Genomic DNA, 27,201 nt, shown 5'->3' with positions numbered 1-27,201 from the left:
CTGTCATTTGTACAGTAAGATTACGTCTCTCTCAATGTCACATGACACACTCCTTACAGTAAAGCAGTAAAAGCCCAATATGGCAGAAGCAGCGGGTCTTGCGCGGTAACTAAAGCAACATTTCAACACACTGTCAAATTCAACACTAATCAGCGCAAGACCGCAGCGATGAGGGAGAGACAGAAGAAAAAGAAGGGGAGGACATGGGCAGAGGCTGCTAAAACGGTATTTACTGTCGTTCTGTTCAACGTTTGTTGTGCTTGTTTTCCCTTCGCTCCCACTTGTACAACTGTTTATGAGTTCATGACCCGCTGGTGTAGACGAAATGTTGCGTATGCAACGCAAGGCCTGCTTTTCGGCTAGCTAAGCACTGGAAGTCCATCAAGATTGTCTTGACAGTCTTGTGGATTCATTTACAGCAAATAACTATATCAATGTCTCCATGTAGTTTGCTTTAGTTGCTGAAGTTGTAGATGGGAAATTTACAGAATTATTGTTTGGACCGCAGACGTGGAGCATTACATGTCTGTGTTTCGCTGTAAAGTAAACACCGAAGTGTTGCGCGAGCGTAGCTAGCCAGTTAGCAAACTATGCTAGCTCAAAAATTCAGTTTGACAGCTTGTTCTGAACTAATAAAATACATTGAAACATAGCCGTTGTCAAGTGTCTAGTTCTCCAGCCTAGCTCTAATCGCCCTATGTCGATGGACATAAGCTATAACGCTAGCTAATGACCAATGAACGACAGCTAGCATGGTAGTAGTAGCCAGCTTGCTAACTAGCTAGCTAACTACTTATTGCTAACTAGTAGCTACATCAGTAGTGTTTATAAACTATTTATAAAGTTGCTTTAGCTACCTGGTCACTGTATTGGCCATTCAGTAATATTAAAATGCTTAGCGACCTATAGCTACATGTATTAGCAAATCATTACTGTTACTAGTTTTGATTAGCTACATTGTGTAAACAAGACACACTAACATAGCTAGCTAGCTAACAGTAGTTAGTTGACAGCTGACAGTTCGCCTACTATTCATATGAAAACCTTTGTGATATCAAAGATTTTTATAACTAAACCAAGATAGACCACAGCCTGTCGTTTCCGATGGGAACAAATTAGTCATAGTGGGCAGAACAAGCAAGGAATCAGAGCTAAGCACGAGCTAGCGAGATCTTATTTGCCTGTTTTAGCAAGTATCTGCATATTTCCGTTAGGGAACGCCTACTCTGTGAAGTGCGCGTGTGCAATAACTCAATTCGCCTTTGCACTCCTAAAGAACGCGATTTTTTACAACTTTGGCAAAGGGTAAGGTCTACAAAACTTAGTCGACTCAGTTCAAAACAGATTCTAGTTTTGGGAACTGGAAACTGTATTGAGACTAAATCTTTCATCGATGAGATAATTTGAAAAATGTCGGCCAAAATCCATCTCCTTCCATCTGCTCCCACTGCTGGCCACTGGGTTTCCTCTCACTACCAAATTTGGTAGTAAGTGGAAACGCCAAGCAGAAGCTTCACATTTTATACATTAGGTGAAATATCTGTCTCATTGTTCTATCTGTGGTGACATGTCATCATGGCTATAATTTTGGCTAGCTACATCAGCTATTATGGTGGTGATCTTGCTCAGACTTTCTCTTCTTACACGTACACAAAGGAAGTGAATCATGCTTTGGTGAGGCCATTGAGGTCTGTTTTATTCCCAGCAAGTAATATATTCTCTTGACAATGGGCAAAAGCATGCACTAAATCATTGGGCAGGAGTTGTTGACAGAACAGAGGTTGACTTCATGTGTAAACAAACCACACCACTAATGAATGTAATGTGCTAAAATCTCAGGGGCCGTATGCGTAGGAGTGCTGATCTAGTATCAGGTCCTCCCTGTCTATGTAATTTTATTCATTGTGATCTAAAAGGCAACACTAATCCTAAATCAGTACTCCTTCTCAAAGTCAGAGCTATGACATGACAGCACAGAACTATAGAACACCTCAGTAGAAGCTTGCTCAATTGCTACATGACATGCTAATTTCATACCACTAGGCCCTAATTTCATACCACTAGGCCCAACTATAGAATCGTGGGTTTATAATGTGTAGTAACACCATAAGCAATGTGAATACTAGTCTAGGACAGGTTGACGTATGTTATTATCTTTAGGCTAGAGGTTGTTTTACATACTCAAGTGGTTTTAGGTATGTATTACACATTATTACACTGCAATCCATTGACAGAGTTTGTGCTGTATTCTTTCAGGTATTAGAAAAGTACCCCAACACACCCATGAGCCACAAAGAGATCTTACAGGTGATCCAGAGGGAGAGACTGAAAGAGATTAGGTAAATGAACAGTCTCTCATATGTCTTCTGTGTGTTCTCAAAGAAAAGGTCCCTTTTTAGACCCTTTTTAAGGTTCCTTTAGGTGTCCTCTGTTAGTCCCCATCACAGTTTTGACTTCATTTTTGATACACAAGATCAGCACACTAGGCCTAGTTTTGTTTATGAATAGCAACGCATCATTTCTTCTTGTTTGATTGATTGCTAATGTCCTTTCCCTTTTTATTTTCTTCTTCTTGGTAATTATTACGTTCACATCATTCTAATGATTTCCTTTCTTTCTTGTTTAATTTTTTCACTCTTGTCATCCAGAAGGTAAGACAAAGCTAGTTTTGCCCCTCCCTCCCTTAACAAACTCACTAAAATGTTGTTTGTTTTTCCTGTTGCATGTTATTAACAACTTGTACTTGTAACAACAAGTTACAACATGTGATTAACAACATGTTCTTCCATGTCAGGTATTGTTATTTCAGGCAGCACAGCCTAATAATTTCAGCTGAATCTGTTATACTCTGAATACAGTACACTGGCGCCTGATTCACACTATAGGGCCAAACCGGGCCAGGCTGAGCTGTACTGGGTTGGCCAGCTTGGCCTGGTTACACATCCACCATAGTTGCTGAAACTATGCTGGAAAGGACAATGTGAAAAGGAAATGTCAGAGCCAGCACAGTACAGTTAAAGTCGGCTCTGTAGTGGCCAGTCAGCTGTCTGCTTCATTAGGTGTAACTGGCTGTGCTTTCCTCTTCTCCTGTTATCTAGTGGTACTTCTCCGCTGGCCTGTCTCAATGCTATGCTCCACACCAACTCTCGCGGTGAAGAAGGAATGTTCTACAAAGTACCTGGACGAATGGGGGTCTACACACTGAAGGTCAGTTTCAAATTTCTATAAATCTAAAGCGTCAGAACCAATAAGTGCCGACATATCTCTATGTGAGATTGACATGCCATTTTTTACTAATAGTCAGCGCCACATTGTCAATAATTATGCTGTTAAAAGCATTTATGATGACACTGCTTCTCTTTGGAAGGAGAATGAAAAGTAGAGCAACGTTATGACTCACACAGCGAGCTTGTCAAACAATTGGAAATTCACATGAATCATTATTAATTGCTCTGAATGTTAGGAGTCATTCAAAGCAGTCCGTGTTATGGGGGTGTGTATATAATATCTTATTGTGGTGTGTATGTTATATAATATGTGTACACTGAGTGGACAAAACAGTAAGAACAACTTCCTAATATTGAGTTGCTCCCCCTTTTTCCCTCAGAACAGCTCACAGTCGTTTTGGGTGGTGGACCATTCTTGATACACAAAATGAGCTTGCCAGCAGCTTCACACAAACCGGTGCGCCTGGCACCTACAACCATACCCCGTTTAAAGGCACTTAAATATTTTGTCTTGCTCATTCACCCTCTGAATGGCACACATACACAATCTATGTCTCAAGGCTTTAAAATCCTTCTTTAACCTGTCTCCTCCCCTTCATCTACAATGATTTGAAGTGGATTTAACAAGTGACATCAATAAGGGATCATAGCTTTCACCTGGATTCACCTGGTCAGTCTGTGTCATGGAAAGAGCAGGTGTTCATAATGTTTTTGTGTATAATGTGCTGTATTAATATATTTGTGTATAACGTATATGTATGTTGTGTGTCTGTGAGTAGAAGGACATTGGGGACGTGGTGAAGGAGCTGTCTGAGGAGGGGTCCGAGGAGGACGATAGTGATAATCTGTCTGATTCCCAGGGAAGCACAGAGAACAACAACTACACTAACAACCAGGAGGGCATGAGGGGACAGTGGAGGAGGAGAGGTATGCTACTACTTCACAATATATTTATAACATCACTCTCTTTTTTGATTAGGAAATAGGGAGGAAGAGAGGTGGGATACTGTATATTTCACAATATATTTATTAGCTTCACCTTTTTCCATGATTAGGCTATATTATTGCAGTACTTGAAATTGACTGAAATACAGTGCATTCGGAAAGTATTCAGACCCCTTGACTTTTTCCACATTTTGTTACGTTACAGCGTTATTCAAAAATTGATTAAATTGTTTTTTTCCTTCATCAATCTACACACAATTCCCCATAATGACAAAGCAAAAACCGTTATAGAATTTTTTTTGGTGCTAATTTATTACAAATAAAAACTGGAAATATCAAATTTACATAAGTATTCATACCCTTTACTCAGTACTTTGTTGAAGCACCTTTGGCAGCGATTACAGCCTCAAGTCTTCTTGGGTATGACACTACAAGCTTGGCACACCTGTATTTGGGGAGTTTCTCCCATTCTTCTCTGCTCTGTCAGGTTGGATGGGGAGTGTCGCTGCACAGCCATTTTCAGGTCCCTCCAGAGATGTTAGATCCGGGCTCTGGCTGGGCCACTCAAGGACATTCAGAGACTTGTCCCGAAGCCACTCCTGCGTTGTCTTGGCTGGGTGCTTAGGGTCGTTGTCCTGTTGGATGGTGAACCTTCACCCCAGTCTGAGGTCCTGAGTGCTCTGGAGCAGGTTTTCATCAAGGGTCTCTCTGTACTTCGCTCCGTTCATCTTTCCCTCGATCCTGACTAGTCTCCCAGTCCCTGCTGCTGAAAAACCTCCCCACAACATGATGCTGCCACCACCAGGCTTCACCGTAGGGATGGTGCCAGGTTTCCTCCAGACGTGACACTTGGCATTCAGGCCAAAGAGTTCAATATTGGTTTAATCAGACCAGAGAATCTTGTTTCTCATGGTCTGAGAGTCCTTTAGGTGCCTTTTGGCAAACTCCAAGCAGGCTGTCATGTGCCTTTTACTGAGGAGCAAAGGGTCTGAATACTTAAATAAGGTATTTCTGTTTTTAATTTGTAATACATTTGCAAAAAATTCAAAAAAACAGTTTTTGCTTTGTCATTATGGGGTATTGTGCATATATTGAAGAGTAAAAATAATAATTTAATCCATTCTAGAATAAGCCTGTAACGTAACAAAATGTGGAAAAAGTCAAGGGGTCTGAATACTTTCCAAATGCCCTGTAGGTGCTGATGCTCATTTGGGTGCCGACCATGACTCTTTATATTTAGGTGCCGCTCCCACTCATGCGCTGCGTTATTGTGGTGTTTCCATTTTCACTATTGAGTATGCAGCTGTACATCTTGTGATAAATACTATACAGCAGACTGTTGCCCATCTTAGTAACACTTTAGAAGGAGATTACGTTTAGGCCATTTCTGTCATTATTTCTCTTTGTCCCTTAAACATTTTAAGCAACGGTTATAACAGGAAATTCTTTTTTTTTTTTTTGAGTCGGATCTGTGACCACTTCCTCATATACACATATGAACGAGTTAAGGAGCCGTTGAAGTAAAGTAACAGCGTATCGTCTGAGCACGGGGATATAATATTTTCTTTTTTGTTTTCAATTTTTATTGTTCTTAATATCAATGCAAAAAAGCTCCATCAAAGCAAATGCTATCAAAAGAACCAAAAACACAGTCAAGGGATAACAGCTACGGTGAGTGAGAAATGAAGATACAAGCCTTGTAAAAAAAAAACAGGAAATAACCATTACAAAAGTTGTTTTAAATAATCTTGCTACTAACAGTTTTTTTGGCGGTTGGAAAGTCAAAGATTCTTCGATTTTCAAAAATGCAATGCACATCCAGTCCTACTTTTTGTGGATGTTTTCAGCAATCTTTTAGATGCAACAGATTTGTATGAGTGCAAAACAAAACATATCTACTTTGGTATATCCATCTTAAAAATGAACTGAAACACTCATATCAGCATACAACTTGTGTATTTATGTTAATGTTATCAGTGTTTTGGATGTGAACATTGGGGATTGTTGTTGTTGTTAAGCATAATAATGTGTTATTGACTGTGTGTCTAAGTTGTGCTGTGTTCTGTTTCCTTCCCAGGGCCCTCCAAGCTGCCGTCTGATCCGTCGTCTCCTCAGCCACGTTGTTCATCTCCCTCTGTCCCCAGTAGCAAGCTCATCTCTCCCTCACAGAAACACAGCAAGAAGGCCCTCAAACAGGTAGGCTACTGGGCTAATTCTCCATCGGTCTTGTTTTCACTGGTTAATAGAGACCAGTTCTCTCTTTTCTCAACAAGACTAACCTGGGTAAGTAAATGTTAAATAAAGTACTGCTGCTGACCTGGTGCCTCATGACATGCCTGACAGTGTCTCTGTGATGCGCCCTCAGTGTTTTCCACAAGTACCTGGAGTAGCCAGACAAATAGAAAAATTAGCTATGCGGGCCTCCCCCAACATAATTTTTTTTTTGCAGAATGACCTATATTTTGGTGGCCTCTGGTACATTCTAATGCCTTGATTCCATCTGAAATACACAGCTAAATTATTGAATTCTTTATCAAATTTACCTCCCAGATTGGAAAAATGAGTTGTGGTATTGGACATGACTACAATTTACATTACTGAGAATGTATGAATTCAGTGTATTAGTAGTTGTTTGGGATATTGTCTAGGCCTAGGCCGCTTTGATCAGCACCATCTCCTAAGTAAAATAACATTAAACCTTTTTTAACATTTAACCTGTCTTCTCTTGAGATCAAAGTTTTTTTTAACAGTTTTACTGCATGATCTGAATTGCCACAATAATGTTTGTTCTTTAAATTATGTATTTTCTTTAAACAGAAAAATGGTCCACTGCACACATTATCTTGAAAAATAAATAAAAAATGGCTGATTATATGAAACACCCAAAAGAAAATAAATGAATGTGCCAGAAACAATAATATTTGACTCATCGTTACCACTATACGCTACATTACATGAGAAGTGGAAATTCAGGGCTCAACGCTGAATTGTTTTACAAGGAGCACATTTAGGAGCACATTTAGGAGCACACAAAGAAATGTAGGAGCAGAATGAAAGTATTTGGGGAAGCTTGTTTAAAAAAATTAATTTGTATTTATTGGTTTTAGATCACAACAAAATATATGGAAGGTATAATCAACGAGGGGCTATGCGTTCTATGGAAAGTAATGAATGAGGTGGAAAGTGTGTTCCACGACGCCCTAGCGTACACATATTATTAGAGAATAATTAACCTAAACAGGCCAACATTTAGCATTCCGTAAGGCAATATAATTATTAAGTCATTGTTGACTCTAAGAAAAATAATAATACAAAAATAATACTAATAATAAATACAATTAAACATTAAAAGCAAGGTATCATTTGTTTGGCGTTGGCTTGGGCAGTGGACATCTTTCTGAAGTGTTATTGTTTTCATTTATGTGGTTGTTTTTTGTTGGTTAAATCTCATATTCGTGGGGTTGGCATCCTGGCTTTCCTATCTGCATTGCGTTTGCACCGTCTTTGCGTGCATGACACACACATGCACAGACACGCACACTCTCCCTCTCTCCTTCTCTCCCACACACACACACAGACACGCACCCACTCATGCATACACACGCTTGCACTTCTACACTCACATACATGCACCCATTCACACGTATCCACGGCACACACACACACGTGACCACCGACACATTTTAAAAACATGTACTTTGTGGAAATGTGAAATTAATGTAGGAAAATATAACACATTAGATCTGGTAAAAGATAATACAAACCAAAAAAACATGATATATATATATATATATATATATCTTATTATTTTTATTTTTTATCTTTGAAATGCAAGAGAAAGGCCACAATATAATATTGCAGTTTAGGCACAATTTTGATTTTGGCCACTAGATGGCAGCATTGTGTGTGCAAAGTTTCAGATTGATCCAGAGAAGCATTGCAATACTGGACTAAATACTGGACTATTTTGTATCAAGTCTGCCCAAATGTGCCGAATTGGTCAATTGATACATTTTCAAGTACATAACTATAGAGAACATACAAAAATGATATGGTAATACAAAATGTAAGTTTACACACTCCCAGGAATGTCATACATGATGGATCATTAGCTTATACACTAACTTTCACACATCTAGATGGCCGGGCAGGGTGGGTGTGGAGCCAGAGACAGCAGGGGTTCAAACTGTAGAACCCAGTTCCTACATTTGAATATGAAAATATTTTTTATCAAACAAAACTATGCTACATTTTATCTCTGGGACCCTTGGGATGACAAATCAGAGCAAGATTACTGAATGTAAGTACATTATTTACCTTCAGAGGTGAATGTATCAAACCAGTTGCCGTGATACGTTTTTTGTTGTTGTGCACTCTCCTCAAACAATAGCATGATATTTCTTCACTGTAATAGCTACTGTAAATTGGACAGTGCAGTTAGATTAACAAGAATTTAAGCTTTCTGCCCATATAAGACATGTCTATGTCCTGGAAAGTTTGCTGTTACTTACAACAGTCATGCTAATCACATTAGCGCACGTTAGCTCAACAGTCCCGTATACGGGACACCGATCCCGTAGAGGTTAAGCCAGTTTCTAGTAATCTGTTTAAGTGCTGTTATTCTCAGAATTCTGAAGAGGTACTTATCAGAATCGAGGACCAGTGCATGAGGGGTTCTCCCCAGGAGTATGTGTTCTGGATTTAGAGAAAGTGAGCGTTCAAACATATCATGCAATACTTTGTATACTTTGGTCCAGAAATTATTGAGGACTGGGCAGGAGTATGGGTGTGGTTAGCCCTGCTCTCCCCACGGTTACCCAGCAACTTGGTGTGATGTCACGGTTGTACTTTGATTGTATTATAGGAGTTATGAAAAACCTTGACTGAATTTTCCAAGAGTATTTCCTCCAGAGTAGATTGTTGGTTGTCTTGGACGTGTTTCTAGATACTGTAGATCAGGTCTGTTTGGATGCATTTTGTTTTGGGGAACTTTTGTCCAGACCTTTATGGTGTTATTTATAAAGGTATTTTCTATCTTCCTAGTGTGTTTATTGATTGTCTTCATAAATATAGTTATACTTATTGTTTTTTCCATCTGTCTCCATTTAGCTGTTGATGCTGGGTTCATCCATACAATAATTCATTTTAGTTGGGCGGCCAGGTTATAATTAATTAGGTTTGGTAGTGCTAGTCCCCTTGCTTGTTTACGTTGTTTGATTGTGTTAAGTTTGACACAGGCTTTTCTTCCAACCCCAGATACATTTACTCAGGAGTTTGTCCCACTGTTTAATAGTTATTGGTGAACAAAAATCTTGGGAGGACATTCATTTTAATAGTTTCAAATCTTTCTGTTTTTGTTAAAGGTAGGCTACTAATTTCCACCTTTTGTAGGTCTTGTTTAAGCTGGTTTTCCAGTGTACCAAAGTTATACTGATGTAGTTTCATCAGATCTTGGGGGGATAGTAATCCCTAAGTATTTCAGTTTATTTTGATCCCATTTAAGTTTAAACGTAGTTTTGATGTCTTGGGATATTGGTTGACCTACCGTCATTGCTTCTTATTTCCCTGTATTTAGTCTGTACCCAGATACGGCACTGTATTGTTTTATTTCATCCATAGTGACAGGAACTGACTGAGGTATGTTTATTAAGTAGAGAATCACGTCGTCTGCATACGTTGCTATTTTGTGTTCTTCCTTATCGATCTGTAGACCTTGTATTTTCTGATTGTTTCTTATATTTTCGGCTAACGGTTCCATACTTAAAATGAATATTAAAGGTGTCTTGTCCCCATTAGTAGGTCAAAAGAGCACGATAATGTACCATTTACCCTTATTCTGGCATTTGGTGTTTTATACATCATCAGGAAAGTTTCACAAAAGCGTGTTTTTATGATAAGAAATGACTAAGAAATGAATAAAAGTTAATGAATAAAAGGTTTTTGGGGTGTTCCATGCTCAATAAAGCGCAATGTACCTTCAAATATTTGAGTCACTTGGGTGAGACAAAAATATTCAGTTGCAGATTAGATTCTCTGACATCCATTTGCTAGTACCAGCAAGCTCAACTAACACTGAACAACAACCTAGTGTGTGAACAAAACGATGCAAATAGCCAAGAAACACGAGGACAAAGTCACACTTTAGTAGACTTTGTCCCAATTTATTTAACTTATGGGTCTGTAGTCTGCAGGGGACTCTTTTCCTGGTTTTAATATAACTGAAGTAACTGTTAGATACATGGAACTAGGAAGCACTGAATTGAGTGACGTGTGTTATCATTTGTGTAAATAGAGGCACTACTTTGTCAGAAAATGTTAAATAAAATTCTATACGAAAGCCGTCCATTCCAGCTGCTTTCTCCTCGCGAATGTTTTAACAGTGTCTAATATTCCATTTGGGGGCTTTTTCTATTTTTAGTGATTTCTTTTTTGTCTACTGACAAAATGTAACTTAGGGCCCCAAAAGGCTAGGGCCGGCTCTGACTGCATGTTTTGGTATGGATTTGGCTATGCAGACCTGCGAACCACTGCGGCCGCAGTGACCCCCACCCCATCAAGGTTGCCCATTCCTGATATAGGGAATAGGGTGCCATTTAGGACGTAGACTTAGCCTTTTGTGCTCCGTATTAATTCGATTTTAGTTGATCGCACAGATCATCATTAATTCCAGCTGCCCTGCTGTGGAATTTTCAGCTGTGTGTGTAAGAACAGTTTTTTTATGGGTTTATTAGGCAGAAATAAACCCTATTCAGATAAAGATCTGGCTGCAAGGTGAGGCACACAGAGTAGAGTAGACAGTAGGTGTATTTTCCATCTGTAACTGTTATGTACTGTATATTGAAAAGTATTTATAGGGAAATAAAAATAATCAAGTGAAAATGTAGGCTAATGCCACTTATTTCCTAGTTGAGTGTTTCACTTGCCTGTTAGATTGTAAGGTTGTTAGACAATTCGATTAAGTTTTTTATATTGATAGTGGTGTTGATTCTAGACTAAATCACATAATATATATATACTAGACATTTGGTAAAACATTTCAAATAGCCACGTAGAGGGTCAGTCTAAGACTTAATGGGCTCCCGAGTGGCGCAGCGGTCTAAGGCACTGCATCTCAGTGCCAGAGGCATCACTACAGACCCTGGTTCGATTCCAGGCAGTATCACAATCTGGCTGTGATTGGGAGTCCCATAGGGCGGCGCACAATTGGCCCAGCGTCGTCCGGGTTTGGCCGGGGTAGATCAGCTTAATATTACAGATAGATTGTAACTTCCATCAATGTAATTGTCTGCATCACTTCCAATCCCCCATGTTTTATATATACACATATACACACATACATACATACAGACATACACACATACATATCCTTAAAAAAAAAAAATAATAACCCCTTTATTACATTCCAACCCCACCACCCTTTCCCTACTTGGAGTAAACTAGTGAACAACAATGCTTAGGCCTCTACTTCCAGCTTATACTTACTATCTACATTTTATGGACACAGTCAATTTTACAATAATTATATTTTGTTAGTTTTTTCTCCTGAACTACTTCTACTCTCAACCTCTCCGATCATTTTCATGATGTCCATCCGGTTTGCTTCTATATGCCATATCTTTCTAACTGTGCTCTTTCACAAAAGCTCCCAACCTACAACCTATATACTTATTATGGACACAGTATGCTTACATTATTAGTTATCTTGTTATTATTTGTTGTTAGTTGTTATTAGTCCCATCCTTCAACTCCATTCAACACCACCCATCTATCTCTTAACACCATCCATATAGGATTTCTATTTGCCATATATTTTTCAACTGTACTGTGATGTTTTACAAAAGTTCTGAACCTTTCTATTCTCATTGTTTCTACAGATTGTGAATTGAAAATAAACATCTTTGCTAAAAGTATTATTATATTATTGATCGATTGACTATGACTTTTCAGATCACCCAGTAATGCTATCTGCAAGGTTAGCTCCAGGTAAATATTGCAATCCTTTAGCCATTCCTGGACCTGTGTCCAAAAACAAGCTACAAATGGACAGTACCAAAACAAATGATCTAATGATTCTGTCTCTTCGCAGCAAAATCTGCAGAGCTGGGAAGATTGTATCCCCCATATAAATAACATTCTATTGGTAGCAATAATTTTATATAATAATTTAAATTGAAAGATTCTAAGTTTTGAATCCGGTGTCGTTTTGCGTATCAGTTCATAAACACTATGCCATGGGATCGGTACGTCAAAAATCTCTTCCCAACTATTTTGCAATCTATATGGGACGGCTGTCAATCCTTTTATCCTTAAATGAAACTGGTATACTTTTTTATTTATCACAGTTTTCCTTAACCAATTACAGTGAGGGGAAAAAAGTATTTGATCCCCTGCTGATTTTGAACGTTTGCCCACTGACAAAGAAATGATCAGTCTATAATTTTAATGGTAGGTTTATTTGAACAGTGAGAGACAGAACAACAACAAAAAAATCCAGAAAAACGCATGTCAAAAATGTTATAAATTGATTTGCATTTGAATGAGGGAAATAAGTATTTGACCCCCTCTCAATCAGAAAGATGTTTTGCTCCCAGGTGTCTTTTATACAGGTAGCGAGCTGAGATTAGGAGCACACTCTTAAAGGGAGTGCTCCTAATCTCAGCTTGTTACCTGTATAAAAGACACCTGTCCACAGAAGAACCTTGTGTAGACCTACACAAGGCTGGAATGAGCTACAAGACCATCGTCAAGCAGCTTGGTGAGAAGGTGACAACAGTTGGTGTGATTATTCGCAAATGGAAGAAACACAAAATAACTGTCAATCTCCCTCGGCCTGGGGCTCCATGCAAGATCTCACCTCGTGGAGTTGCAATGATCATGAGAACGGTGAGGAATCAGCCCAGAACTACACGGGAGGATCTTGTCAATGATCTCAAGGCAGCTGGGACCATAGTCACCAAGAAAACAATTGGTAACACACTACGCCGTGAAGGACTGAAATCCTGCAGCGCCCGCAAGGTCCCCCTGCTCAAGAAAGCACATATACAAGGCCGTCTGAAGTTTGCCAATGAACATCTGAATGATTCAGAGGAGTACTGGGTGAAAGTGTTGTGGTCAGATGAGACTAAAATCGAGCTCTTTGGCATCAGCTCAACTCACCGTGTTTGGAGGAGGAATGCTGCCTATGACCCCACGAAAACCATCCCCACCGTCAAACATGGAGGTGGAAACATTATGCTTTGGGGGTGTTTTTCTGCTAAGGGGACAGGACAACTTCATCGCATCAAAGGGACGATGGACGGGCCATGTACCGTCAAATCTTGGATGAGAACCGTCTTTCCTCAGCCAGGGCATTGAAAATGGGTCGTGGATGGGTATTCCAGCATGACAATGACCCAAAACACACGGCCAAGGCAACAAAGGAGTGGCTCAAGAAGAACCACATTAAGGTCCTGGAGTGGCCTAGCCAGTCTCCAGAACTTAATCCCATAGAAAATCTGTGGAGGGAGCTGATGGTTCGAGTTGCCAAACATCAGCCTCAAAACCTTAATGACTTTGAGAAGATCTGCAAAGAGGAGTGGAACAGAATCCCTCCTGAGATGTGTGCAAACCTGGTGGCCAACTACAAGAAACGTCTGACCTCTGTGATTGACAACAAGGGTTTTGCCACCAGGTACTAAGTCATGTTTTGCAGAGGGGTCAAATACTTATTTCCCTCATTAAAACGCAAATCAATTTATAACATTTTTGACATGCGCTTTTCTGCAATTTTTTGTTGTTATTCTGTCTCACTGTTCAAATACACCTACCATTAAAATTATAGACTGATCATGTCTTTGTTAGTGGGCAAACGTACAAAATCAGTAGGGGATCAAATACTTTTTTCCCTCACTGTATGTTCTTTAATGCAAGGCCTACAGACAAGTTCCTTACTTTCTCCCCCTTCCACTTTCCTCTTCCATTTTTGCGTTAAGGCTGCAATTATTTGGTTGTAATTTTGGGTAGAGCAGACATTTCCATATGTTTTTGTTAGCTGCATGTGCGACATAACTCCACCAGTCCTACCGATGATATCATTTACGAAGATTATACCTTTTTGAAACATTTTGTCAAATTTATTTTTATTTTTTGTCAATTAGTATATTTGAGTTTAACCACAGTATTTGTTGCATTATTTGTTCTGTCGTTTTTGGAGGATTAAATTGAAATTGCAACCAACTTTCTATGGCTTGTTTTAGAAATAGTGATATTTGGGAGATGATTTCCTTTTCAAATAACTGAAAGTGAAAAAGGCCATTCTTGAACATTGGGTGAGACAATCTTACTAATTTGCTGGCGAACCAGTTCGGATTTAAGTATAACTTTTGTATGACAAGCTTTTAGTGATAGGTCTAATGCTTTAATATTTAATAATTTCTGTCCTCCGAATTCATATTCATTATATAAATAGGCCCGTTTAATTTTGTCTGGCTTGCCGTTCCAAATAAAATGGAATATTTTTTTCTCATATAATTTAAAAAACTGTTCGCTAGGCGTAGGCAAGATCATAAGCAAATAGGTAAGCTGGGATAATACTAAAGAGTTTTTTCCACATCACCATCAGTAGCAAGACATCATTCCATGGTAGCAAGATCTTATCTATTTTTGCTAACTTTCTATTAAAATGTATTGAAGTGAGATCATTTATTTCCTTTGGGATATGTATTCTGAGTATATCCACATCACCATCAGACCATTTTATTGGTAAACTACATGGTAATGTAAATTTTTTATTTTTTAGTGATCCAATACGGAATATGGTACATTTGTCATAATTTGGTTGTAATCCAGAGAGGTTAGAAAATGTATCTAGATCCTCTATGAGGCTGTGGAGGGATTCTAGTTGTGGATTTAAAAGAAAACATGAATCATCAGCGTACAATGACACCTTTTGTTTTTAAGCACTGGATTTCTAATCCCCTGATATTATTGTTGGATCTGATTTTAATAGCTAACATCTCGATGGCCACAATAAATAGATATGCCGATAGTGGACAACCTTGTTTCACTCCTCTTGACAGTTTAAAACTTTCTGAGAAATAGCCATTATTTACTATTTTACACCTAGGGTTACTATACATGATTTTGACCCATTTTATAAGAGATTCTCCAAAATTGAAATGCTCCAGGCATTTATATATATAAACCCCAGTTGTACTTTATCAAATGCCTTTTCGAAGTCTGCTATGAATTGCAGGCCTGGTTTCCCAGATTTTCCATAGTGTACTATTGTTTCCAATACTTGCCTTATATTATCTCCAATGTATCTTCCATGTAAAAAACCTGTCTGATTAGAATGAATAATATCCAACAATACCTTTTTATTTCTATGCGCTATACATTTTGCTAGAATTTTTGCATCACAACACTGAAGTGTAAGGGGCCTCCAATTTTTTTAATGGACTGGATCTTTATTTTTTCCACTTGTATCCTGTTTCAGTAATAATGAGATCAGACCTTCTTCTTGAGTGTCAGATAATCTACCATTTACATAGGAGTGGTTAAAACATGCTAATAACGGTCCTCTTAGTATATCAAAAAAGGTTTGGTATACCTCGACTGGTATGCCATCCAACCCCGGAGTTTTCCCAGACTTAAAGTCTTTAATTGCATCCAGAAGTTCCTCCAATGTAATTTCACTTTCACATGAGTCTTTCTGTATGGCTGTTAATTTTACATTATCAATAGAAAAAAAATCTCTACAATTAGCTTCAGTTAAAGGAGACGGAGGTGACTGAAACGAAAACATATGCTTAAAGTACTTTGTTTCCTCCTTCAAAATATCATTTGGTGAATCATGAATCGTGACTCCATCAATTGTAACCAGTTTCATTAAATTCTTTTTGGAATTTGTTCTTAATCGACTTGCCTAGTTAAATAAAGGTTAACACATTTTTTTTACAAAAATTATGACAGCACTGGTAAATAATCTGTTCCTTTCTTTATTCCTCTTTTCCTTCTCCCTCTTCTCTGTCCCACAGGCCCTGAAGCAGCAGCAGCAGAGGAACCAGCGGAGACAGGGGGGCATGCCCACCACCTCCAGCCCGAGACTGCTCATCAAGAACGTAAAGGACATGGCTGACACCATTGCCACTAAGACCGGTAGGTGGCAGACATAGACATATACAGTATATGAGCTCCAAAAGTATTAGGACAGTGGCAATGTTGTTGTTGTTGTTTTGGGTCTATACTCCAGCACTTTGGATTTGAAATGATACAATGACTATGGAGGTTAAAGTGCAGACTGTCAGCTTTAATTTGAGGGTATTTTCATCCATATCGGGTGAACCGTTTAGAGATTACGGCACTTAGTCCCCCCATTTTAGGGGACCAAAAGTATTGGGACAAATTCACTTATGTGTAATAAAGTAGTAAAAAGTTAAAGTATTTGGTCCCATATTCCTAGCACGCAAGGACTACATCAAGCTTTTGTTTTGGTTGTGTTTCAGATTATTTTGTGCCCAATAGAAATGAATGGTAAATGGTATTGTGTAATTTAGGAGTTACATTTATTGTAAATAAGAATAGAATATGTTTCTAAACACTTCTACATTAATGTGGATGCTACGATGATTACGGATAGTCCTGACTGAATCGTGAATAATGATGAATGACAATGTTAGACACAAATACGATACCCACAAGACATGCTAACCTCTCACCAATACAATAACAGGGGAGGTTATCATTTTTGGGAGGGTATGATATTTATGCCTCTAACTTTCTCACGCATCATTATTCACGATTCATTCAGGATTATCCGTAATCATGGTAGCATACACATTCATGTAGAATTGTTTAGAAACGTTATATTCTTATTGACAATAAAATTAGGGGACTATGTACAAAATGTGCTGTAATTTCTAAACGGTTTACCCAATATGGATGAAAATACCCTCAAATTAAAGCTGACAGTCTGCACTTTATCCTCCATTGTCATTGTATCATTTCAAATCCAAAGTGCTGGAGTACAGAGCCAAAACAGCAAAACATGTGTCACTGTTCCAATACTTTTGGAGCTCACTGTAGCTACAGTGCATTCGGAAAGTAAGACCCCTTGACTTTTTCCACATTTTGTTACGTTACAGCCTTATTCTAAAATGTATTACATAAAACATTTCCTCATCAATCTACACACAATACCCCATAAAGTGAAACGTTTTTTAGACATTTTTGCAAATGTATAAAAAAATAAAATGGAAATATGACATTTAGATAAGTATTCAGACCCTTTGCTATGAGACTCGAAATTGAGCTCTGGTGCATCCTATTTCCATTGATCATCCTTGAGATGTTTTTACAACTTGATTGAAGTCCACCTGTGGTAAATTCAATTGATTGGACATGATATGAAAGGCACACACCTGTCTATATAAGGTCCCACAGTTGACAGTGCATGTCAGAGCAAACACCAAGCCATGAGGTCTAAGGAATTGTCCGTAGAGCTCCGAGACAGGATTGTGTCGAGGTACAGATCTGGAGAAGGGTACCAAAAAATGTCTGCATCATTTAAGGTCCCCAAGAACACAGTGGCCTCCATCATTCTTAAATGGAAGAAGTTTGGAACCACCAAGACTCTTCCCAGAGCTGGCCGCCTGGCCAAACTGAGCAATCGGGGGAGGTGACCAAGAACCTGATGGTCACTCTGACAGAGCTCCAGAGTTTCTCTGTGGAGATGGGTGAACCTTCCAGAAGGACAACCATCTCTGCAGCACTCCACCAATCAGGCCTTTATAGTAGAGTGGACAGACAGAATCCACTCCTCAGTAAATGGCACATGACAGCCCACTTGGAGTTTGCCAAAAGGCAGCTAAAGGACTCTCAGACCATGAGAAACAAGATTCTCTGGTCTGATGAAACCAAGATTGAACTCTTTGGCCTGAATGCCAAGCGTCACATCTGGAGGAAACCTGGCACCATCCCTACGGTGAAGCATGGTGGTGGCAGCATCATGCTGTTGGGATGTTTTTCAGCGGCAGGGAATGGGAAACTAGTCAGTATTGAGGGAAAGATGAACGTAGCAAAGTACAGTCGTGGTCAAACGTTTTGGGAATGACAGAAGTATTGGTCTTCACAAAGTTTGCTGCTTCAGTGTTTTTAGATATTTTTGTCAGATGTTACTGTGGTATACTGAAGTATAATTACAAGCAAAGAGTCAATATTTGCAGTGTTGACCATTCTTTTTCAAGACCTCTGCAATCCGCCCTGGCATGCTGTCAATTAACTTCTGGGCCACATCCTGACTGATGGCAGCACATTCTTGCATAATCAATGCTTGGAGTTTGTCAGAATTTGTGGGTTTTTGTTTGTCCACCCGCCTCTTGAGGGTCGACCACAAGTTCTCAATGGGATTAAGGTCTGGGGAGTTTCCTGGCCATGGACCCAAAATGTCGATGTTTTGTTCCCCTAGCCACTTAGTTATCACTTTTGCCTTATGGCAAGTTGCTCCATCATGCTGGAAAAGGCATTGTTCATCACCAAACTGTTCTTGGATGGTTGGGAGAAGTTGCTCTCGGAGGATGTGTTGGTACCATTCTTTATTCATGGATGTGTTCTTAGGCAAAATTGTGAGTGAGCCCACTCCCTTGGCTGAGAAGCAACCCCACACATGAATGGTCTCAGGATGCTTTACTGTTGGCATGACACAGGACTGATGGTAGCGCTCCCCTTGTCTTCTCCGGACAAGCTTTTTTCCGGATGCCCCAAACAATCGGAAAGGGGATTCATCAGAGAAAATGTCTTTACCTCAGTCCTCAGCAGTCCAATCCCTGTACCTTTTGCAGAATATCAGTCTGTCCCTGATGTTTTTCCTGGAGAGAAGTGGCTTCCTCGCTGCCCTTCTTGACACCAGGCCATCCTCCAAAAGTATTCGCCTCACTGTGCGTGCAGATGCACTCACACCTGCCTGCTGCCATTCCTGAGCAAGCTCTGCACTGGTGGTGCCCCGATCCCGCAGCTGAATCAACTTTAGGAGACGGTCCTTGCGCTTGCTGGACTTTCTTGGGCGCCCTGACGCCTTCTTCACAACAATTGAACCTCTCTCCTTGAAGTTCTTGATGATCCGATAAATGGTTGATTTAGGTGCAATCTTACTAGCAGCAATATCCTTGCCTGTGAAGTACTTTTTGTGCAAAGCAATGATGACGGCATGTGTTTCCTTGCAGGTAACCATGGTTAACAGAGGAAGAACAATGATTTCAAGCACTACCCTCCTTTTAAAGCTTCCAGTCTGTTATTCTAACTCAATCAGCATGACAGAGTGATCTCCAGCCTTATCCTCGTCAACGCTCTCACCTGTGTTAACGAAAGAATCACTGACATGATGTCAGCTGGTCCTTTTGTGGCAGGGCTGAAATGCAGTGGAAATGTTTTTTGGGGGATTAAATTCATTTTCATGGCAAAGAGGGACTTTGCAATTGATTGCAATTCATCTGATCACTCTTCATGACATTCTGGAGTATATGCAAATTGCCATCATAAAAACTGAGGCAGCAGACTTTGTGAAAATTAATATTTGTGTCATTCTCAAAACTTTTGACCACGACTGTACAGAGAGATCATTGATGAAAACCTGCTCCAGAGCGCTCAGGACCTCAGACTGGTTCACCTTCCAACAGGACAGCGACCCTAAGCACACAGCCAAGAAAAAGCAGGAGTGGCTTCGTGACAAGTCTCTAAATGTCCTTGAGTGGCCCAGCCAGAGCCTGGACTTGAACCTGATCGAACATCTCTGGAGAAACCTGAAAATAGCTGTGCAGCGACGCTCCCCATCGAACCTGACAGAGCTTGAGAGGATCTGCAGAGAAGAATGGGAGAAACTCCCCAAATACAGGTGTGCTAAGCTTGTAGCGTCATACCCATGAAGACTCAAGGCTGTAAAATGTGGAAAAAGTCAAGGGGTCTGAATACTTTCCGAATGCACTGTATATCATAGGTAGAAGCCTACAGGAAACACTAACAATCACTATCGATGATGATCAATGATCATCTCACACTAGTCTCTACCTTTATACACAAAGCACTGTAGTCATAGCTTTCTTATCCAGTGCTAATTTTTTTAAATGCAGTGTATCCACTTGTGTGGCTGAGTTGTGTTTAAATCAAATCAAATGTTCCTCACTCTCCATCCAAACAGAATCCTGTCCTGCCTCTGGTACCAGGAAGATGTCTCAGAGGTCCAATCGACTCAGTGCACGTAAGTACTACATATTTCAGACATTCCAGATGGAAGTTTAATAGAATTTGCATCCATATACCGCAGCAGCATGATCGCCCATTTAAATACTGCTGAGGCAATATCGTGTTACTGCCACGACAAGATCCTACATTTGAGTCATTTAACAGACGCAGACTTATTGGAGCAATTAGGGTTAAGTGCCATGCTTAAGGGCACATCGGCAGATGTTTCACCCAGTCGGCTCCAGGATTCGAACCAGCGACCTTTCAGTCACTGGCCCAACGCTCTTAACCGCTAGGCTACCTGCCGCCTCTGTAGTAGACTCATCCAGCCTATCTTTGTCATTTAGATATAGTAGGCTTATACGGTACATGCCAGTCTCTGTTGGCCTGGTCCCAGATCTGTTTGTGCTGTCTTGCCAACTCCCATGGTCATTGACATGCCAAACATAACAACAACCATAGGAGTTGGCTACAGCACAAACAGATGGGACTAAGTCTCTGTATCCTTTCTTGTTCTTTTGTATGATTTATAGTGGATTTATCTTCTCTTGTGTTGTTGTCTCCAGGGCAACTGAAGCGTACCAAGTGTGCAGAGATAGACGTTGAGACACCAGACTCTATCCTGGTTAACACCAACCTGCGTGCCCTGATCAACAAACACACCTTCTCTGTCCTGCCCACAGAGTGCCAACAGAGGCTACTCACACTACTGCCTGAGGTCGACCAACAGGTGGGGTTATACTAGACACCATAAGGTCTCTAGCGCGAAAGAGGTTTAAAACCAAGAGACTCAACTTGAGATTAATTTCTGTAATCATCCACAAGGTATTTGCAGGAAATAATTGCATGGTGAGTCTCTCATCTCTCTTTATGTACTGATTATGATAATGACGATGATGATGATGTTGATGATATTGAAAATGATGCTGATAATGATTATCACATTGACAAAGATGATGATTATGATAGTGATAATGATGCTGCAGCTTGTGATGATGATGATGATGTACATAAGTTATCTCTGTCTGTATCTCTAGGCCTGTATGGATGGTCTGTTGAAGGTCACCAGTTCTGCCTTGAACAATGAGTTTTTCACATCAGCAGCTCAGTCCTGGAAGGAACGACTGGCAGAAGGTCAGTGCTTCAAGCCTGGTCCCGGATCTGTTTGTGCTGTCTTGCCAATTGTCAATGGCATGATAATTACCATTGGCAAGACGCCACAAACAAATCTTGGACCAGGCTACTGTGCTTCTGCTTCAAAATAGAACATGGAAGAAATGTGTTATTACTCACCTTTTAAAACTTTTTATTAAACATGATCTTTTTCATGTTTCCAGTAACACGTTTTTTAAATGTCTCATAAACCTTTTTAAATTTTTATATTTTCCACACCACCAAGGTGAGTTCACTCCTGAGTTGCAGCTTAGAATGCGTCAGGAGATTGAGAAGGAGAAGAAGGTGGAGCATTGGAAGGAAAGCTTCTTTGAGAGCTACTATGGTGAAAAGTAAGTCATTTTTCAGGGCTGGAATCTTTAAAATACAAGGCAGTTATTGTTATGTCATTCAAGATTTTTTTACCTGCAAGGCTCTGCTTGCATACAGTGAGGGGGAAAAAAGTATTTGATCCCCTGCTGATTTTGTACGTTTGCCCACTGACAAAGACATGATCAGTCTATAATTTTAATAGTAGGTTTATTTGAACAGTGAGAGACAGAATAACAACAAAAAAATCCAGAAAAGAACGCATGTCAAAAATGTTATGAATTGATTTGCATTTTAATGAGGGAAATAAGTATTTGACCCCTCTACAAAACATGACTTAGTACTTGGTGGCAAAACCCTTGTTGGCAATCACAGAGGTCAGACGTTTGTTGTAGTTGGCCACCAGGTTTGCACACATTTCAGGAGGGATTTTGTCACACTCCTCTTTGCAGATCTTCTCCAAGTCATTAAGGTTTCGAGGCTGACGTTTGGCAACTCGAACCTTCAGCTCCCTCCACAGATTTTCTATGGGATTAAGGTCTGGAGACTGGCTAGGCCACTCCAGGACCTTAATGTGGTTCTTCTTGAGCCACTCCTTTGTTGCCTTGGCTGTGTGTTTTGGGTCATTGTCATGCTGGAATACCCATCCACGACCCATTTTCAATGCCCTGGCTGAGGGAAGGAGGTTCTCACCCAAGATTTGATGGTACATGTCCCCGTCCATCGTCCCTTTGATGCGGTGAAGTTGTCCTGTCCCCTTAGCAGAAAAACACCCCAAAGCATAATGTTTCCACCTCCATGTTTGACAGTGGGGATGGTGTTCTTGGGGTCTTAGGCAGCATTCCTCCTCCTCCAAACACGGCGAGTTGAGTTGATGCCAAAGAGCTCGATTTTGGTCTCATCTGACCACAACACTTTCACCCAGTTCTCCTCTGAATCATTCAGATGTTCAATGGCAAACTTCAGACGGGCCTGTATATGTGCTTTCTTGAGCAGGGGGACCTTGCGGGCGCTGTAGGATTTCAGTCCTTCACGGCGTAGTGTGTTACCAATTGTTTTCTTGGTGACTATGGTCCCAGCTGCCTTGAGATCATTGGCAAGATCCTCCCGTGTAGTTCTGGGCTGATTCCTCACCGTTCTCTTGATCATTGCAACTCCACGAGGTGAGATCTTGCATGGAGCCCCAGGCCGAGGGAGATTGACAGTTATTTTGTGTTTCTTCCATTTGCGAATAATCGCACCAACTGTTGTCACCTTCTCACCAAGCTGCTTGGCGATGGTCTTGTAGCCCATTCCAGCCTTGTGTCTACAATCTTGTCCCTGACATCCTTGGAGAGCTCTTTGGTCTTGGCCATGGTGGAGAGTTTGGAATCTGATTGATTGATTGCTTCTGTGGACAGGTGTCTTTTATACAGGTAACACACTGAGATTAGGAGCACTCCCTTTAAGAGTGTGCTCCTAATCTCAGCTCGTTACCTGTATAAAAGACACCTGGGAGCCAGAAATCTTTCTGATTGAGAAGGGGTCAAATACTTATTTCCCTCATTAAAATGCAAATCAATTTATAACATTTTTGACATGCGTTTTTCTGGATTTTTTTGTTGTTATTCTGTCTCTCACTGTTCAAATAAACCTACCATTAAAATTGTAGACTGATCCTTTCTTTGTCAGTGGGCAAACGTACAAAATCAGCAGGGGATCAAATCTCTCTCTCTCTCTCTCTCTCTCTCTCTCTCTCTCTCTCTCTCTCTCTCTCTCTCTCTCTCTCTCTCTCTCTCTCTCTCTCTCTCTCTCTCTCTCTCTCTCTCTCTCTCTGTCTTTCTCTTTCTCTTTCTCTTTCTCTTTCTCTTTCTCTTCCTATCCAGCTCTGGACTCAGCTTAGAGGAATCCAAAGAGTTGCTTGAGTCTGGTCTTAGTCTGGAGCTCTCAGCCACCAAACCCCAGTCGTCTCCTCCAACACAGCCAAGTCCTGCTGGCCAAGCACTGCAAGATCCCAAGGTCCCTGAGAACAGCTGCCATACTCGTTTTTCAGAGAGGAGGCTCCGATCATCATCACTGCCTATAAACCCTACATGTAAACCAATAGAACCTCCATCTAAACCCATAGAGCCTTCCAAGCCAAGACCGGAACCAGAGCCTGTTCAGGAAGAACCAGTACCAGTCCCACCCGTTGTCCCACCAGTTCTATTACCGAAAAATGTACAGAAGACACTGGAGGTTGAGTACCCCAGACACAGGACTCGTAGCAGAGGTTTATCCCTGCCTATAATGGCAGTGGAGGCACCTGTTGTGAGGAGACAAGATGTGGTGGACTCAACCTCAATGGTTACTCCACTTGGGGAGAAGCAGAAGGAGGAAGAGGAACAGGAGTTGAAAGAGGCCCAGCCGGAGACCCCCCAGTCCCCTGAGGTCCCACAGTCCCCTGCCCAGGAGAATCATCCAGAGGTCTGCCCCCAGAAGAAGCTCAGATCGTCACTGCTGACCGACCTTCCAAAGCCAGAGCCTCTGGGCTTGGACAAGCACAGTGGGGAGAGGAGGGAAGATGTAGATGTTGCACCAGAGAGAGGCACCTCAGTCTCAGTGTCAGTCACCCCCGTATCCACCCCCGTATCCACCCCCGTATCCACCCCCGTATCCACCCCCGTATCCACCCCTGTATCCACTCCTGTATCCACCCCTGTATCTACCCCCATATCCACCACCCCATCCCCGGAGCCGTTGAAAAGGAAGTCCTCATCCAGTGAACAGGAAGTAGAGCTGACTCCAGAGAAGAGGGCCCGCATCACATCCGTGGTAACCTCTCCAGCAACCACCATAACAACAGCACAGAGAGTGCCTCCGCTTAAGGTAAATATAGTAATTATTTTTACAATTAAATATTGTATATTGAAATGTATTTGTGGTGAATAAAAACATCAGGTACAAATATATTTAGACCAACTGTGTCTCCTACCACCAGGAAGGCCCACACATGTTCATCTTGAGTTCTTTCTTGTTCACTTTCTTTTTCAGATTCCTGTGTCACGAATCCTATCAGTCCCTGCATCTCCAACCCAGGTGTCCCCCAGAACCCCTCTCCCCCTCAGCCCTGGCCCCAGCCCCGGACGCACTGGTGCTCGCACTCTGGCTGACATCAAGGCTAAAGCTCAGCTAGCCCGGGCCCAGCGTGCAGCAGCAGCTGCTGCAGCCAGCTCCTCCTCTAAAGGTGCAGTACCAGGCCCGGGACCAGGAGGAGGCAATGTAGAGCAGAGAACCCATAGAGCTTCAGCCCAGACCCTCCACTCCAGACCCTCCTCCTCCACCCACAGCTCCACCCAGTCTCAGTCAATCACCAGGCTGCCAGTAAGTAGCACCACTGGTCAATCTACCTGTCAATCACCTGATGCAGTCATCACATCAGCCCACTCCCGTTTGGTCCAATCATCAGGCTCCTCTGTGCCCTTTGACCTTAGCCTGTCTCAAAGAAGCTCCAACACCGGTAGAGTGTCTCTCACTGATGACCAACAGAGAGGCTACTCCGATAGTCTTATGAACCCAGGTTCTCTGATGGGCCCTCAACATGGGAACATTCAACATACGTCATACCCACCAGGTCCCCAGTCAACCTCTAGCTACACCTCATCTGTGTGTGGTGTGAAGAGCCAGTATGTATCTGGTGTATCTGGAGGCTCCATGGCAGCCAGGGCTAGCCACTTCATCCCAGCCAACAACCCTCTGGTCACCTCTCTCCTCCAGGGGAAAGAGGTTCCTCTGGAACAGATCCTCCCCAAGCCGCTGGCCAACGCAGAGGTCCAGATGGCCCAGGCCAAACCCTCCCATGATGACAAAGGGACGATAAAGTCCCACAGCACTGCTGGGACAGCCGGTGGTGAGAATCAGAGCCAATACCTACACGCTGGTGGTGTAGAGGACTACAGTAGATCTGAACAGCAAGGATCCATAGGCCAGTCCACTTCCACCATACCTGGAACAAGAGCAGGTATGTTGGCAGAGCTCCAGCGCCATCCAAGGGAAACACCTAACAAAGACATCCAGGAACAGATCCTCCAGACTCTGATGCAGAGGGCCACCCAGCAGCACCAGAACCAGCCATATGGGGTCTCAGGCAGGGCTCAGCCTGCCCAGTTCGGAGCTTGTAATCTGGGGCACCAGAAGGAGTGTGTGGACCGTCTTCGGTTCTCAGCAGGGTTCCCTGGACGGAAGAGGATGTCCAGGCCTGCCATGTCAGGGCACTACCTCCTCAATGTCTCCACGTACGGACGAGGCTCAGAGAGCAGTAAACGCTCCCACCCATTGACCACCGCTAACACCTCACTGACCCCACTGACCAATCTAAAGAGAGAGCACATTGAGGGGGAAGGGGAGGAGTCAGTGGAGAATAAGTCTCATTCTCATTCTAACCCTGCTGGAGTGAAGATGGAAGAGCAGGGCTTCTCAATCACAAAAATGGATGAAGCTCTGGGCTTTCAACACTGCTCCAGAGTAATGTCTGAGTCTCCATCAGTGGGGGGCTGTCTACCGGAGCAGGAGGACAACAGTTCAGCCGGTACAGATAGAGACAGTGGCACTTCTGCAAGAGCCAAAGAAACCAACCCTTTCACCCAATCACAATCACAGCACAGGAGGCACCCGGAACTCTGCAATACTAAACAGGGTGGTCATTCCGAGCCATATCGTTTATCTGTATCTCCCCATGTGGGGACCATGGACCCCAGTCACCCCAGTACTCACCAGCGTCCGTCTGCCTTTCAAATCCAGAGACCTCCAATCGATAATCAGGAATCCATGGTGGGTTCCTGCTACGGTGGCACCATCAGCATGTCTGTACCTCACCACAGTGCTGCTGCTTCAGGCACCGCTTCCAGCGCCTCCCCCTCTGTGTCAGGTAGTGGTGGGGACAGTGGCAGTGGCACCGGCAGTGTCATGTCTTTCTCAGTGACCGTCACCACCATACCTGCCGGTCACCCATTGGACCACAGCAGCCAGGGGGAGGGGTCTCCAGAGCAGGGGTTTATGGAGGGATCTGGTATAGAGAACGTTCAGTCTAAATGCTACTGCCGACTCAAAGCTATGATAATGTGTAAAGGGTGTGGGGCCTTCTGCCATGACGATTGCATTGGCCCTTCGAAACTCTGTGTCTCGTGTCTAGTGGTACGATAAAACTAATAATAATGTCATAATGCAGTGCTGAGAGAATAACTGTTATTTTTCGTCGGTTCAATTATTTGAATTCCATTTCTGTGAGCTCGATGTGCAGTTAAATCAGATCAAGCCTCAAACTGTGATGTAATAGGGAGTTGTAGTTTCTAACAGGCCAATATTCTACATAGTT

At 41.8% G+C, this 27,201-nt stretch overlaps 1 protein-coding gene across 4 annotated transcripts; it reads left to right on the top strand.

The window, feature by feature from the left end:
- The first annotated feature begins 58 nt into the window (after positions 1-58).
- Positions 59-27,201, top strand: LOC121539555 (putative Polycomb group protein ASXL2). Of its 4 annotated transcripts, none has more exons than XM_041848137.2 (13): positions 59-225; positions 2,257-2,339; positions 2,649-2,651; positions 3,099-3,207; positions 4,088-4,154; positions 6,250-6,368; positions 16,190-16,310; positions 20,344-20,403; positions 20,954-21,117; positions 21,425-21,521; positions 21,787-21,892; positions 23,735-24,716; positions 24,882-27,201. In XM_041848137.2, exons 1-13 carry the CDS (start codon positions 169-171, stop codon positions 27,027-27,029), a joined length of 4,116 nt encoding a protein of 1,371 aa, XP_041704071.2. In that variant the 5' UTR covers positions 59-168; the 3' UTR covers positions 27,030-27,201. The 4 variants fall into 4 exon arrangements, with proteins under 4 accessions (XP_041704071.2, XP_041704069.2, XP_041704070.2 ...); XM_041848135.2 differs by having other exon boundaries at positions 4,007-4,154; XM_041848136.2 differs by lacking the exon at positions 2,649-2,651 and having other exon boundaries at positions 4,007-4,154.

The sequence above is a fragment of the Coregonus clupeaformis genome, chromosome 25, assembly GCF_020615455.1.
Source record: "Coregonus clupeaformis isolate EN_2021a chromosome 25, ASM2061545v1, whole genome shotgun sequence".
Taxonomy (NCBI): Eukaryota; Metazoa; Chordata; class Actinopteri; order Salmoniformes; family Salmonidae; genus Coregonus; species Coregonus clupeaformis.
Note: the sequence above shows the minus strand (reverse complement) of the source record. Positions and strands in the feature narration are given on the sequence as shown.